The sequence below is a fragment of the Desmodus rotundus genome, chromosome Y (assembly GCF_022682495.2).
Source record: "Desmodus rotundus isolate HL8 chromosome Y, HLdesRot8A.1, whole genome shotgun sequence".
NCBI classification, from domain to species: domain Eukaryota; kingdom Metazoa; phylum Chordata; class Mammalia; order Chiroptera; family Phyllostomidae; genus Desmodus; species Desmodus rotundus.
The window spans coordinates 3671062-3686350 of record NC_092332.1 but is presented as its reverse complement, the minus strand read 5'-3'; the positions used below and the strand labels follow the sequence as shown (position 1 = coordinate 3686350).

General features: G+C 48.1%; 1 protein-coding gene across 1 annotated transcript in view; it reads right to left on the bottom strand.

The window, feature by feature from the left end:
• Window positions 1–4658: 4658 nt before the first annotated feature.
• The window catches only part of LOC112313384 (steryl-sulfatase), a 113221-nt gene continuing 102590 nt past the window's right edge, over window positions 4659–15289 (bottom strand). Inside the window, exon 10 of the mRNA XM_071220397.1 lies at window positions 4659–4953. Coding sequence (XP_071076498.1) covers window positions 4829–4953 — 125 coding nt within the window. The 3' untranslated portion in view covers window positions 4659–4828. The remainder of the gene's footprint in view (window positions 4954–15289) is intronic.

Below are 15289 nucleotides of genomic sequence, written 5' to 3'. Positions count from 1 at the left end.
CGTCCACGGTGTTTATCGTATCGGCAGCCAGTAAGTCCTGCTCGTTGGCTTAACAAGAACAGGACACTAAGCTTTTGCCAACAGATTAAAGCAGAAGAAATTCTTGCTCACGATCGGAACGGACAGTGCAAACACACAGGTGTGCACAAACAGTGCTCAGGTATTAGAAGGGGGTTAAATGGAGCAATTATTGGGTGTTTCCGAAAACTTCTCACTCAGCGATGTTCAGCGGGTGTGCCCCAGTGCACTGGTGTGCAAGAACATTAATAATAAGCAACACCTGACTGTGTAGTCAGGGGCGCTGACCTCCTTTCCCTTAGATTGTCAAATTAAAAAGAAAAAGAGAGAACAGCCAACACAACAATAGCCTTCTGCTGTGAATGAATTAAAATGACACCTATCAGCAAAAAAAAATTATTTTTGGTGTGCCGCAGAACTTCAGAAATTAGTTTATGTGTGCCCTGAGAGGGAAAAGGTTAAACATCACTGTGCTAATTCAATATTACATTTTTCCCCTTTAACTACAAACAGGGATTTTTGGATGTGGTATACTGACTTCTTGAGCTTGCAACTCAAGAGTCGTAAAAATTTGAAACTATAAATCTTTCCCCACATCATTGATACAAAATTGGCTTTTGCAGAGAATAAACCTCTTACTACTTTGACTCACAAAACCAGTCATTTCTGACCGTACACAGGAAGGTTCTGGAACTGTGCATGGAACTCCCCTGTAAGCTGGTGCTGAAGAGAACTTCCGCAATTGGGTAGCAACACAGAAACAGTAAGAAAGAGTTTGTAAGAAAGAGCTCACAAAAACAGGAACTTTGTCATGGGGCGGCTGGCTGAACTACTTTTCCATTCTAGTGGGACAACACTTTATGTTTTGGGTTTATGCTGTTTTATTTAGCCCCCCCCCCAAAAAAAAACCCCAGACACATGCCTGAATTTTCCCAAGACTCCCCTCACAAAGATTTACGAGGAAATAGGGACTGTCGGAGAACAGGCTGATGATGTTCTCCATGCCCTGTGTCCTTCAGAACGACCCCTACACTTTCGTTTGACTTACTTCTTTTATTGCCTCTACCCTCTGCCTCCTTGTCTGTCCATCTGCCTATGCCTACTTTCACTGGGACAAAAGCAGAATTCTCCGTATCTCTAGTGCCCTTCCGAGTAGCAAGTTCAGAAGCCAACTTCTAGTGTCCAACGTACCGCAAAGCTTTAATAAGTGAGAACATTATTAAGAGATAGTAGGCATGTGCTTTGAGTGGGCATAGAAGGCCCATGTTCTCCAAGGAAATGAGGCTAAAGCAAGCTTTGTATCAATATTTTATTTCTAAAGATAATTGCACGTTAAGTCCAGCTACCTTTGAAACTCACATTACTCTCAACACCCACTTTTAAAAGCCAACCATGTGGGCAACTGGTTCTTACACAACAATGCATGGTCCAAATTATACTCCTGCAATGGGCCCAAAGAGACAAACGCTTAAAACGTTTTTTTCTCTTATCCGCATTTATAACATTTGATTTCAGAAAATGTCTTTGTGTGTGTCTGTCATTTCCCGAAGCCATTCTATCAAAGTCGGTCTATCTCTGACTTTCATAAACACACACGACAAATTGCTTCTACTATTTCTTCAAAGCCCGCAACCTGGGGAGCCCCCCTGAAAATGTAACTACGGCGTTCCGAATGTCCCGTGACTGACTGTGGTCGCCGGCCGCTGGGCAGGAGCAGGATGGGAGGGAAGTGAAGGCACAGCGTGGCTGTGTGTGAGCTGTCTGGGTTTGATGGGCAGCAGACCGCTCTGCGGTCTCACGCCCCACGGCGCTTTCCCTAGCGCCTTGCTGCATCCCGGTCTCTCCTCGGTTTCCAGTATTTTCTTCCTGAGTCTGGGAACTGGCCCCCCTCCCCTTTCTTCTCCGAAGCCGGGAATAATTACAGAGGCATCAGAGTTCTGTCTTTGCAATGACACCCCATAAATTACATCTTGGCGGTGGGGAGAGGCTACAACATGACCTAAGCCTTCCAAAGTGTCGCCTGATCTACAATTCAAATTTCACTCGTGTGAACAGGCCTCCTTCAAGTGCTGTTAATTGGAAGCTCAAGGATTCGTGTGGAAATAATGAAAACATATTACTGGTTATGAGTGTGATAGCTGGCAGATGGTCTTTCATGTGGGGAAGTATATTACTATGTAAAAAAAAAATAATAGTTTCTAAGGCACCCACCAGAGTAGCGGACTCAGCGTTGGTATTTTAGAAGCTGAGTGGATAATTTTCTTGCATTTTTTTTTTTGCTGGGAGACAGGTCCTTAATCCTTGTAATTCCTGCCAATGCTTAGCTAAACAAAGAGGAGTTTTTTATTGGTTTTTAGGTAGAAAGAACGGACGTCTGAGTGAAATGAATTCAGGGTGCTATAGCAGTATGCTACACAGACCTTCTAGAGAGTTCACGAGAACATCCCCACCTACATGCGTTCACTGCCCCCGTGCCCTTTCTTTAACTGCATTGCCTGCACCAGTTACTGTGCTTTGCAGCTAACTGTTCAAAGTTGAACAGGAGGGGTTTTTGTTTGTGTGTTCGTGTGAGTGAGTCCCATGGCCCTCTGGACACCAAAGTCCCGTCAACAGAGCTGCAATAGAAGGCCAAGGGTGTAATGGGAAGAGTGTACCCAAGAAGGCCTGGAAACACGGGGGGACAAGGTCATCGGCCCAGGCGAGAGTTACGCGGAGGCTCCCCGAAGGGTCCGCTGAGTCTCGGAGGATGACGAGGAAGGGGCACAGGGAAAAGGGTGGGAAAACCTCTTTTCCAGGAAGGAGCAGCAAGCAGGAACAGGTTGGTAACTGCACAGACGTTGTACAGCAGTCGTGGGCAGGTGAGCGATCGCCAGGGGCCGCAGCTCCCGATAAAGAGTTTGGAGCTGTGTCTCAGAGGAAACGAGCGATGGCCCTTTGAACAGCGGCGTGACAAAGCTGGTGTTAGCAACAGGGAGCCAAGAGCAGCGTTTGTTCTAACGAGCTAACTTCAGCTACGACGGTAGCAATGGCGAGAGAGAAAAGGAGAGTTTCCAGTGAGGAGTGAAGACAAGGGGGAGCAGGATGGTTGTGGAGTCTGCCTGCAACGTGGGGTGCGGTGGGGGAGTGCTATTCTTCATCAAAACGGGGAGTGAGGAGAGAGAGACAGAGAGAATTCTGTACATAAAAGTGTCTAAACATTATATAAGTAATGAGGCCATGGGACAAGCTCTTACAGATTAGCTACCAGAGCCATATTGCAAGACGGGGGACATTAAAGGTCGTATATCAGAAATCATTAAATATTGATCAAGGCACCAGAGCATAATCTATTTTTAGAATACCCTTTCTTATTTATGTTGTAAATTAGTTGCGGCTTACTGAGCCATCTATAACTGTACCGTTGAGACGGGTAGCAATATCGGGGAAAGAACCGCTATTTATTGGCACAGTAGACAATGAAAGAGCAAGGTTTGGAGACTTGTGTTAAAAGAAGAAAGAGTGGAAAGTCACGTGGACACATGCAGCTGAACCGGGTTCACACGGTTTGGACTCTGGGTGACGTGTGTGGCAGATCAGCACACGCAGGGAGGACACGCTGAAGCAGCAATGAGGTCCCACGGAAATGAAAATGCCGGGCGTCTTGTCCAAACGGTTAATACTTCCAAGGCAGGAACAGAAGGACATCCACACCCCGGCCCGTCTCAGCGAGAGGCCGTGTGGGACCACCCAGGCCACGCATCCAGCCCTGGCTCTCGAAGAAAAACCAACTTGCCGCGTGCCGACCACCAGTGGGTCCCCCTTCGTGAGACCGGGGTGTAGCAGCACCCCACAAATACAAACAGGTGAATCCTGACTAACAGTTTCCTTGCGGGCAATTGGAGAGGTTGATATGGAAAACGGAAGAGACCGGTAACAAAGAAAACCTGAGTATAATTTCTAAACCGGAAAATAAAGACGAAATGGTCACAGGACTTTAAGATCAGAATGGTACCAGAGGGAAGAGGCATTTAGAAATTAAGGTGGCATGAAAGGAAGGGTTTCTAGATAAGATGCTGAAGAAGCAAGACTTGGGAAGCTACAGGAAGTTCCAAGAATGAAGGAGAACGTGGAGTTGGTGGCGATGAGCGTGGCACGAGTGCCCCACTTTACATTCGGAACACCGAGGGACACGTGGCTGGAGGTGACAGCAGGGAGTGCAAGTGTGACCAAATCTAGGACAACATTTGTCTTGCCACTTACCACCTCCCACGTCATTATATTTGCCACACTCTTCTCCAGAAAAAGAGGGAGACATATAGTCTTCATTCAGAACTTACAATAAAGAAGAGAGGCCGTTTCCCCCCAAATACAATGGAGCTAAAATGTGGGAAACGGAGGCGGGAAGGTAACACGGTCACGGTCCCAGGAAAGCAGGAAGGTACTCAAGATTATGAAGTCTGTCCCTCACCGCTTTCAGGAGAGGCTCTTCCAAACCGAAAGGCATCGTGATTCCGCGAGAACCACCAGCTGTGAGCACGCTCTGCTCACACAGTGAGCCGGGAGCACACTGCTGCTTTGTGGGGGAGAGGACGGGGAGTTCATGCCTCACACTCCAGATACACAGGGTCCACCCACACCAGGCCGGCGAAAGAAGACACTGACAATAGAATATGCAACAGATAATTATGTATATTGGGTGTAGCTCTCAATAACAAAGTTACTGTGGGAGATTATTTCATGTCTCACAGGCACAGTTTCTAGCGTGTCTTACTTCTGCTTATGGGTGTGTCCCATCCCCTACCCCATGAGGTCTGAATCGCCCCAGCACATGCTACTGGGAGGTTGACTCTAATGCTTGCCCATCCTCCCAGGTAGGCACGCTCAGTCCCACTTGGCTTTCCAAACGTGGACCACATCTTTCAGCGGCACATACAGCGGTGTTGCGAGAGACAGCACCTATCGGCAAAGAAAGACTGAAAATTAATAAACTCATTACCACCGCCGGAACTTGAAAATTAGTAAATGATGAAGAGGAAGGCAGAGGAAGAAAACCCAGAAATCAGACCATAATTTAACCAAACAGAAAACAAATGTGTAACAGCACAATTTGGCAAAAAAAAAAGAAAACTGGTTATTCAAAAGATCCAACAAACTGAGCAAACGAGTGATTCTGATCGATACACAGGGAAAGAGGGAAGGTAGACGTCACCAATATTAGGAGCAAAAAGGAAATACCACAACATCTTGTAGCATTGAAGAGATAGTAGGAAAACCATGCAAGCAATAAATCCCTGGAAAGATGTAACTTAAAAACTGAGAATAAATAAAATGCCTGCAGTCACATACGCATTAAGAAAGTTGAGTTCCCAGCCAAGCACTTCCAGAGAGAAAACGCTGGGCCCACATGGCTTCACCAGCGAGTGTTAGAAAGCATCCAAGGAACAAGGAATTCAAATTTTATTCAAAAATCTCAGGCAAGGCAGAGAACAGTTAATAAATCATTTTGTGATGCTCATATCATCTTCATTCCAACACCTGACAGGGCAGCACGAGAAAGAATACTTAAGGGGCCGATCTGCACCAGCAGGTGCAAAGAAAAAGAAAAAAAAAACTACAGAAAATTTTAGCAAATACCTCCAGCAGTGTATAAAAATCGGATAACGCTTCCTGCCTAAGTGTTTCTATCCCAGGACCACAAACGCCAATGTAACATATTAGTATATCTCTGCCAACCGTCCCTTATTGGCTGTTTTTCTTGCATATATTTGCATGTCAATAGGAAATTAGTAACCTCATTGGCCTCCTTCAGTTAAAAAGATGTGGACGCCAAAGATGCAGTTTGTTACGAAGGATGTCATTGTTTGGAAAGGGTGAAAGGTCATGTTCATTGCTGTTTCCCCGCCCATGTTATTGTTACACAAGAATTGTAGAAGTAACGTTAATGTGTCTTTTCTGATAAATAACACTGTTCCCATAAATGTCCCTCCCTGGTTTCACTCCTAATGGGGTGCTATTGTTTGTTTATCGAGGGCAACTGTATCAAGTGGGCAGACGGGCTTAACAGATTTCAAGGGAACAGGAAATGCATTTCAGCCTCATCCCATGTTAGTCTTAGAGGGCTGGAGGGTGGGTGAGCTTTCTTCTCATTCCTGGTTCACGCTGCCTTTGCATGGGGAGTGACCGAGGACCCGGGATGTCTGAAGCCAGGTCTTCTCCCATCAGACTCCTGTGAGCCTGTGCTTCCCCGGGGCCCCTGTCCCCAACCCCTGACCAGCTCACATTTGCAGACCCCCGAGGATGCCTTCAGACAAACAGCATCGCCGGGGCCTGCCTGCCTCTCCTTGTGCTCCACGTCACTCAGGCTGAGCCAGAGCTGCACTACTTCGTCAGCTCTTTAGCCTCAGGGAAGAGACTTTGTCCTGAGTACTTCTGCTTTTTTCACCGAGAAAATGGTATCAGGTCACCCAGCCCCGCCACATCCTCTCTTCTTCGTCCTTCCTCAGACTTCCAACTCCTCACGTCCTCCTGCCCTAGCGGTCATTTCCAACGCCCCTGTCTGTCCGTTCCTAGTCTTCCTCACGGATGCCCCTTCCACATCCATTGTGTACAGGGCCACCCTGAGGTCCCGTCTCCCTCAAGACCACCGATCATATTCAGGGTAAAATTCAGTCTCCTTAACGAAACACAGAGGGCCTGGCACGTCCCGATCCCTCCCTCCTCGTGAATTAGTCATGCGCTGTTTTGGCCAATTGTATAGAAACAACAGTAACTCTTTCAACATTTGGCACCCCCGCATAACACAATGTTGTCGGTTTTGCCAGGACGAGATTTTCACCATTCTTTGTCTAGCTCACGGCAACTTAAATGCACAGCGACAAGTTCCTATTCCCGGGGAGTTCTCAAGTTCTATTTTATTTGGCAATTTCCTAATCAGACCCTCTCTAGGCCGTAAGCTCTCTGGCAGAAAGAGCAGATCGAACTCGGGTTCGTGTCCTCCGATTTCAGCTTTTCTTTATTTTGTGTAATTTCAGACTGCCGGGCGTGGTACTTAGCAGGCACCAGTGACAGACACAAGAAAGTCTGTTTTGCAGAATGTGCTAAAAGAGCAGAGAATGGGGGAAAGTCGGGCGTCAGTGGGGGGAACATGGCAAATATCGTCAATTGACTTAAACGTTTCACAAACTCTTTTTAAACACACCTCTTCGAGGAAAATGTGATAGGAAGTGAAGCTGTATAAAATGATCCCACAAATCCACGCTGGCTTGTGCTTGGAGCTCTCCGCCATGGCATTCTGGGAGAAAAACATCAGTAACCAGTTAACACAAAGCTTAACTTTACGGAGCTACATTCTCCTTGTCGGGGAACTCTTACCTAAAAAAATAGAGGGTTTAAATCAACACTATGGAAGAGCTGTGCACACCGTTATCTCCAAGCTCCGTTTTCGTGCCATTTGGGGGTTTATTCTCCCCAAAACAATCGTCTTTAAAGCGGGGGACCTGCTTCACTGTACAAGGAAAACAAGCAAGGCGCATTCTGAGAACATAGGCAGCGTAAGCATTTGACGTTAACGCAATCGGAAAAGAGTTTTCAAGTGTCGGAAATAAATAAATAAATAAAAGCCAGGCGCATCATAATCTCCGACTCCCTGAAAACCACGCAGCTGAGTAGGCAGGCAGACCGGCGGCTCTGATCTCAAGGTCATCACTCCGGGAAGTGACACTGGGTTGTTTGTGAAACCGACACCAGCATATTTTAAAGGAAATTCTCATCGCTTGGCTGCCAGTGTGTTTTGAAGGTCATGTGTGCAGGTAGGGTTTAATCACCAACTGCAAAGGAAAAGACACCCCAGGAGAGGCGTGTGGGCATCCTGTGTGATTTCTTCCACCCGCTGTGACCGTGATGTTGGAGGCCAGGAGGCAAGTTCAAGTGTGACCTCTGCTTGGTGTTAGCTTCAAAGGACAGGAGGCTCTGGGTGCCTTTGAAGCAAGTTGCAAACTCTAAGGAGATGAGCTCCAATCTGTCCCATCTTGCTAAACTGTGGTGAAGCTTGGGCAATTTATCATCTCACTGGTCTTCATTTCGTCCACCTTGGGATTCGCTGAGTGAGAGCAGACATCTGTGGAAAGGTGTACTCCTAAGGAGACCCTACCCATGAATCCCTACCTCCTGCTATTCAAGTCTCAGTGTGACGCATGCCCTGGGGTATGGGCTGGGACCTAGAGTCTCATGTCTAAATTTTATTTTTATTGACTGAGTTGAGAGACAGATCAATCAATTTGTTGTTCTACGTTTCTTATGCATATTCATTGGTTGATTCTTGTATGTGCCTTGGCTGGGGATCGAACATGCAACTTTGGAGTATAAGGATGAAGCTATATCCAGCCGAGGTACCCAGTCATACCCAGTCAAGGCCTTCTTTTTCTTAATTTTTTAATTTATTGATGAGACAGAGGGAGAGAGAGAAGGAAAGAGAGTGGGGGGTGGAGAGAGAATAGTGACTCACTTCCACCAAACAACATTGCAAAAGAAATGGACATTCCTTCCAGGACTAAGTCACACAGGACCGACTTTCTTGCTGGATCGGAGGGCACAAGGCACCCTGTTGGGGACATCCAAGTCCACGGTGGCTGTTCATGGCAGGGGACAGAGGGAGGCCTCCAGCTAACACTGGGCAAAAGAGCTGATGCTCCCAGTCCGACCACGCTTGAGAAACTGAATCCCACCAAGAACCACTGAAGGAGCTTGAAACGGGAGGCGTCCTCTGTTTATCCCCGAGATGAGACTGCAGCTGAGCTTCAAGGGCTCCGCGGGGCCACGCCTGGCACGCAGAAATTGTGCGGTAACAAACGAGTGTTGTTCGAGGCCACTAAGTTTTTCAACTCTGAAAATCCAGCCTGCCAAATCCAGTGTATTTATAGCAACCTCCTCCGTCTCCCCTACCCCAACAGATCTTTAAACTTCTGGAAATAAAAGTAGAAATAATAGGATGTCAGAGAAGGATTTATAGGTCCCAGTCAAGACGGCATTAGCTATTGCAGCAACATCCTGCCTAACGGACCGTATTTTTCGGGACTTATGGGCAATGCCCAGATGGGAGCCGCAACATAATGCTGATGAAGTCGTTCTACTTCGGAACCTACAGACACGCCTTAAGTAAGGGAGAAAAATTAGTTTTCTTTGTGCCTTTGCAGAGGGAATAATGGCGTCGTCTGCAAGCCCCAAGACCTGTAATTGCACGGCCCCCCCTCATTCAACAGTGCCCACTCGCGAGGCTCAGCCCCCCACGTGGCAAGTCCAGGAAGCTGCAGTCGTCTGTCCTCGCCGACGAGAAAATGCAATGCGAAATCAAAATGCCTGTGACCGCGACTTTACCCCGGTTTGCCGCCTGTTTGTGCTTGCTGGTGTCGTTTTTCCTTCTCCAAGTCTCTTCCTGGGCTCCATGGGATACTTGACCAACGCTTCACGGTAGGCGGTGGGTGTTGCCGTTTTCCTGTTGCACAAACACCGATGAAAGTTGTGAGAATTTCCCAAAGTCACATGGCCGGGGGCAGCGGCCATGAACGTGGGGCTCTGTTCCAAACGCCCTGTCTCAAACCCAGAAGTAGGGTACATCCCTCCTCCGCTGGCATGCCTGCATGCCACATTCCTGTGCTTTATATTACTCTGCGTTTCCCCCCCCCAATCTGTCTTCCCCAGCGTTAGCATCAACGGCTAAGCAGTCTTTTTTCCAATCATTCCAGCTGCCCTCACCCTTGTATTACGACACCTGAATTCCTTCCTTCTGTTACAGCTGTTGCTTTGCTTTCCCTACACCAACTGCTCATCGATGATGAGGCAGGAAAGACCTAGCGATTCCTGGTTTCTCCGTCTTACCCTGGTCTATACACTTTGAAAGAACCCGAGAAAAGGAACATTCAGTTAAGGCGGTACCATGATCTATTAAGTGGAAACTTTTCAATGTTTTTTCTTCAAGTGTCAGAATGTTAAAATACTGTTTCCAAAATCGCTGTGCCAGGTCCTCTGCAAAAATGGTTCCTGATTATATGAGTGAGCACAAAATTGACAGCTGCCCCTTGCCCAGCTCCCCAAATGTTGCACCTTTGTGATATAAACACGTGGAGCTTCTACTAGTGTTGGCGACTCAGTGGGCACAAGGTTACGGTGAGAGGTGCAGATACATAGTATCTCATGATTGGAGACGACAGGAAGGCAGATGCCCCCCAAACCCTAGACAGGTCGGAAGTTTGCTTGTGTGCGTCGATACTACTGTTGCTACTGCCCCACATCTTCAGCTGGAAGGCACTCCTGTGCTTGGCCTCCCCTCGGTTAATAATCCCTCGCCCCTCCCGAGACGGCCGGTGCACGGTGCAGGCGGAGCAGAAAGCCAGTGGGAATGTCTGTGTGGCTTTGGAAATCACTGACCGGCCATCGTGTGGAGCACATTCTGTGAGGAGCACTTCATCAGACGCGTCCCACGATGCCTTGGAGAGGCTCGCATGCGTCCCTTTGGCCGGGGGGACCCCCTCACCCAGCTGACCGGGCAGCCCACAGAATGCATCAGCCATGACTACTTATTAATCTTCTAACCTTTTCTAATCAACAGAATAAACTGTAAAATGAAGACAAATTGGATGCAGCCCAGGGTGAGGTGCACTCAAGCAGTAAACGCATACTTATGCAGACACAAATAATCCACCAGTCCCTCACTACCCGGCAAGGCTGTCTGTGCTTCTTTACAGGCAGAGTACCAAGACACCAGCGGACTCCTTTGTCAGCTGCTTCTCTGGGGTTCCTTTCCTGTTGCTCCTGAAGTGGCTAGAGATAGGCACGGGAAATGCGGCCATTATTATTACTCACTGCATAGAGCACCTCTTGGAACAGTCCCGCAGCGGCCACATACAGCGCAATGCCCAGAGAAATGACAAAGAAGAAACACATTTGTAACAGCGAAACACCCACAGGGAAATTATAAACAAAGACTTGAAAAGAAGTTAAGAGGCACTGGTAGAAATCAGGAACTGGTTTCAATGCCACGCCCAACAGGGGCGAATATTGATGTCCACAGGACAATTGCAGAATAGTGAAGGGCCATTTACGTATTCGTTGCTAAAAGCAGAGCTGGGGGAATGGCTTATTAAGACGAAATGAAGCACAAGGTTGCTCAGAGCGTATCCACGTGGGCAGGACACCGACATTTCTGACCGGTTATGGGGGGTTCGTCCCTGGCGTGGTGGGTGCTTTGTGTGATCTCTGGCTTCTCCCCACTGGGTGACAGTAGCAGCCATGTGCCCCCCCGGTGTGACCACCAAAAATATCCCCAGACATTGCGAAGGGTCCCCCGACGTGGGCGCACCATCAGCCGGAGACCACCGGCGTCGCTTACCTAAGAGGCAGGAATTGATTCTAACGATGGGTATCTTTCAGAGTAAGAGTTGAAGCCTTCACGAGCTCATCAGTAGGCTTCCGGGGGCCTGAAAAACCCAAGTCGGATAACCCTGCTTCGTGACGCATCACGAACGCTCAGGCCAAATGGGCCCGGGTTCCAAGTGCCGTATCAGGCTGTGCTCGTGGGCCGTGTGACCTGCAGCTGGATGCTGCTCACCAAAGCCTCTAACCCAGTGGGTACAACACCAAGGGAAGAATCTCGGAAGCTGGGGGCTGGCTGCCTTCAGGACACCTGCTCATTCTAGGGACCCCAGGGCCGAAGCTGGTAAGACGGAGAGAGGAGGAAGCATCGGTGTGATGACTCCAGGTGAGAGGCTGAAGCCCAGGAAAGAAAGCACAATGTTGAGAACCCTGGCGTCAAAAGCCACCACATCACTGGACTGGAAACCAGTCTCTTTTCCAATTAAGTTTATAGGGGTGGCATCAGTTCACTCCGGGTGGATGTCAAGGGGAAAAATCCTGACAAGTTTATATTAAATTGGGAGAGCAGCTAGATTTCTTGCGTTTCACAGAAATGTAAAGAATCTGCAATGTTTTCCACAGTGGACCGAAGAACGTAACTGTGGACAAGTTTAAAAAAAAACCAACACTGTGCATGGTCCATGTATCCTGGTAAATCCTTCAAGGCTGTGCGTTTGACTGGGGCATTTTTATCCAGCTCAGAAAATGTCATAATTATTTATGATCACGTAAGAGGCTCATTTTTCATCACAGACACTGCAGGGAGATAAGGAAGGCGATGCTCTTCCATTTGCTCCCGTCTCTCGTGTCTCTGTGGGAGCAATTCCGGACTCACTGTGGCAAACCAGGAAACAAAAGGTTAGCACACCATCAATGAACAGAGTCAAGGCCAAGTGCGTGCACCTCAGGCCGTTTCTGTCCCAAGGTTGTGAAGTCTCATTGCGATGATTTTCCGACATACGGACTTCTGGGGGGAAAAAAAAAGGAATGTGCACGTCTGCATTCCCAGAAGGAGATGCTGAGGGGCATGTCTTTCTTGAAACGTGTGAGCTGACAATTTTGCCCTGAGGAAAAATGAAACGCATGTATGTGGGTACCATAGCAACGGGAAGCCAATGACGAAGCACGGATTGGATTCCAAGGGTCAGGCTTCCGGGCAACATCTCCAGCAGCGCGGTGCTGCGGGACTTCACGTATGTCCATGGGAGTCGGGACACGGTGCTTCATGCTCTGCGGCTACCGGGGTGGCTCTGTGGTGCAGAGCAAGTCCACGGGCACAGGCAGAAAGGACCTCACGTGAGAGAAAGCATGCCCATCTGAAAGGCCAGCCTGCTGGATTCATTTCCCGTCGTTATTCACAGATTTAGTGGCTTCAGTCAATGTATGGTTATTATCTGACTGACCCGGGAGCCGTGACTCTGACATGGGGCAGAAGGGGTAACATCGAGCTGCTGAGTGCAAGGAGGCCAGAGAGACTGAGTGTCCAGCTTGGTCCGGCCTCCGGCAGCTGCCCGCTTCGTTTGGCTCCCGGGGACATTGTTCTGACCGCTGCTGCTGTCACTGAGCGTGTGTCTGACCTTCGGCCTCCCGTCTTGCTGCCAGACGGGCCCTGAGATGACAGGGAACCCACCCGGAGCACCCAGCATCACCTCCTGAGCTCCAGGTGCTTCTCGTAGTCTCCCCTGCATGGTCCCTGTTGCCGCACTGGGCAACACACCAGGTCCAGGGTGAGCGCCTGGGCATCTCCGGGGTGAGGGAAGGGGCCCTGCATTATTCTGCCCGCCGCACTCCTTCTAATGAGGAAGCTCACAGATCTTCTCAGATGGGCTCTGAGGGGATGCTTCTTGCTCTTGGATAACTGGAGGGAATGCCCTTCCCAGCCTGACCTTGTGCAAATTTCTTACGATCCTTCTGACCCATGGAAATGCATTTTCTTTCCCTTCCACGGATATTGGCTTCTTCACCGCCATGCTGGTCGAGTTACTACGTCCTCTTGTCCACTAGTCCTTCCCGGTCACCCACTTGCAAGTTATGTCTTTCCCCAGGAACCCCCTCTTTATACATATATCACGTCTGTCTTCAGTTGCTGCGTTCACATGTAAGGCGCACTCCCAACGTCAGACTGAGGGTCATATCCTTATGGGGGCCTTCTGTGCCTCTCCTAGCTCTAAGCATCGATTCTTGCCGGCGAATTGCTCAGTCATTTATTCAACAAATAGTTACTGATCACACATTATTGTGCGGCAGGCACTGTTCCAGGTAGCCCCAAAACACTGGTGAGTCAACAAATGAACAAGTGGATGAACGGCCTGACACTCTAATAAAAATGGATCGCCACCAGAAAAGTGTGTGGACTTCGTTTGCAGCTCTCTCTCTCTCTCGGTTTATTATCGGAAAGAAATCCATTCTATGAATGTCCTAATATAAAAAATAAGGAAAACACCAGTTTCTAGCATTAGAAAAGCGTTAATAGTCTATGTCAATTGCTCGGTACATGGCTCATAACTGGTGCTTAGTAACGTCAGCCACCATTATTTTCACGAGTTGAGTCCAGGAGGAATTGGCAAAAGCAACACCTGCTGGTCTCACTAGCAATGTGTTAGCTGCGTGGCGGCGTGCAATGTGAAGAGTCCACTTCTTTTTGCAATACTTTGGAATAATGGCAAAGCCATGCCCATATTCCTCCTTAATGATAATTGTGGGTGACATGCGTTTATGTGAGTGAGTGTGTATGTGCCCTGCTTGTCCATTATGAGAAACATTTTTCTCTCATTGGCACGTGTATTTATTTCATTGGGCAAGCTTTTCCTCACTGGAAGTTCCACTGAGACTCACATCTATTTCGGCACTGCCTGCCCACAACCTTTGGAAGCTGAGCAAACAATCCCCAATCCCGTTTAACACACGTACGGCGTTTGTAAAATGTGTTCATTTGTTTTAGACTCTTATGCGGGGCCTGGACTAAAATCGGCTGTTGATTTTAAACTGAGAAAATGAATTTTACATCGATTAGAACACAGATCTTCAATAAGTATCTCGAATAGATTGCATTGACTCTGCGCATGCCCAAGAGACTAGAAAGCTTAAAGGCAAGGAAATTACACCAGAGACATAAAAATACAGAACAACGAATTGCTTGATCTGTTCTTCTAAGTACTATTGCATCCCCGTCTTTCTCTTCTTATTACCTCCTGATTTCGTAGAAGCAATACACAGAACCTCAGTTTACAGCAAGTAATCTCTCTCTCTCTCTCTTCCCTCCCTGTCTCTCTCCCTAGACACAGTCTGCTGTCTCACACTGGTGTTTCAGGGGCTTTCTATCGCATCCCCGTTTTGTTTTACAAAGGCTTCTGGAGGGAGTCCCAACACGGAAACAAAAAGGGAAACGCCTGCAGTGGATTAACGGGATCGAAACTGACTTTCCAATGCTACCTCTCTGTCCAGCGCTCCCACTTCTCAGTAAAGCTAGAAAATGTAGGTTTCTGTTTGCATGACTTACAAGGGGAGCGAAAAGACGTCAAAAGGTCTTGTTTTTAATGAATTATTTTCAGAGACGGATGGATGGGTTTGGGGTCACCAAATTTAGAAATTTCAGGGGATGACAGGGAGAGTAGAGAGAGGTGGACAGAGGGCCCTGGTAGACAAAATTATCAGTTTCAGAGTGGCTACCCGCAGACAGGAAGAGGTCTCCCGTTAATACACCCTGGGGAGCTTGGCTACTTCGTAGCGCCCAGGAAGGAGTCATGTTCGAGAAAAATGCAGCTCAGAATAACATCGTTCACCTTTTTGACCTTATTTTACACTTAAAATCCACTATGGCCTGTCTCAGGAAAGTGTTTAAATCCCTGCGAGGATATACCACACAGTAAAAACAATGCCCCACATT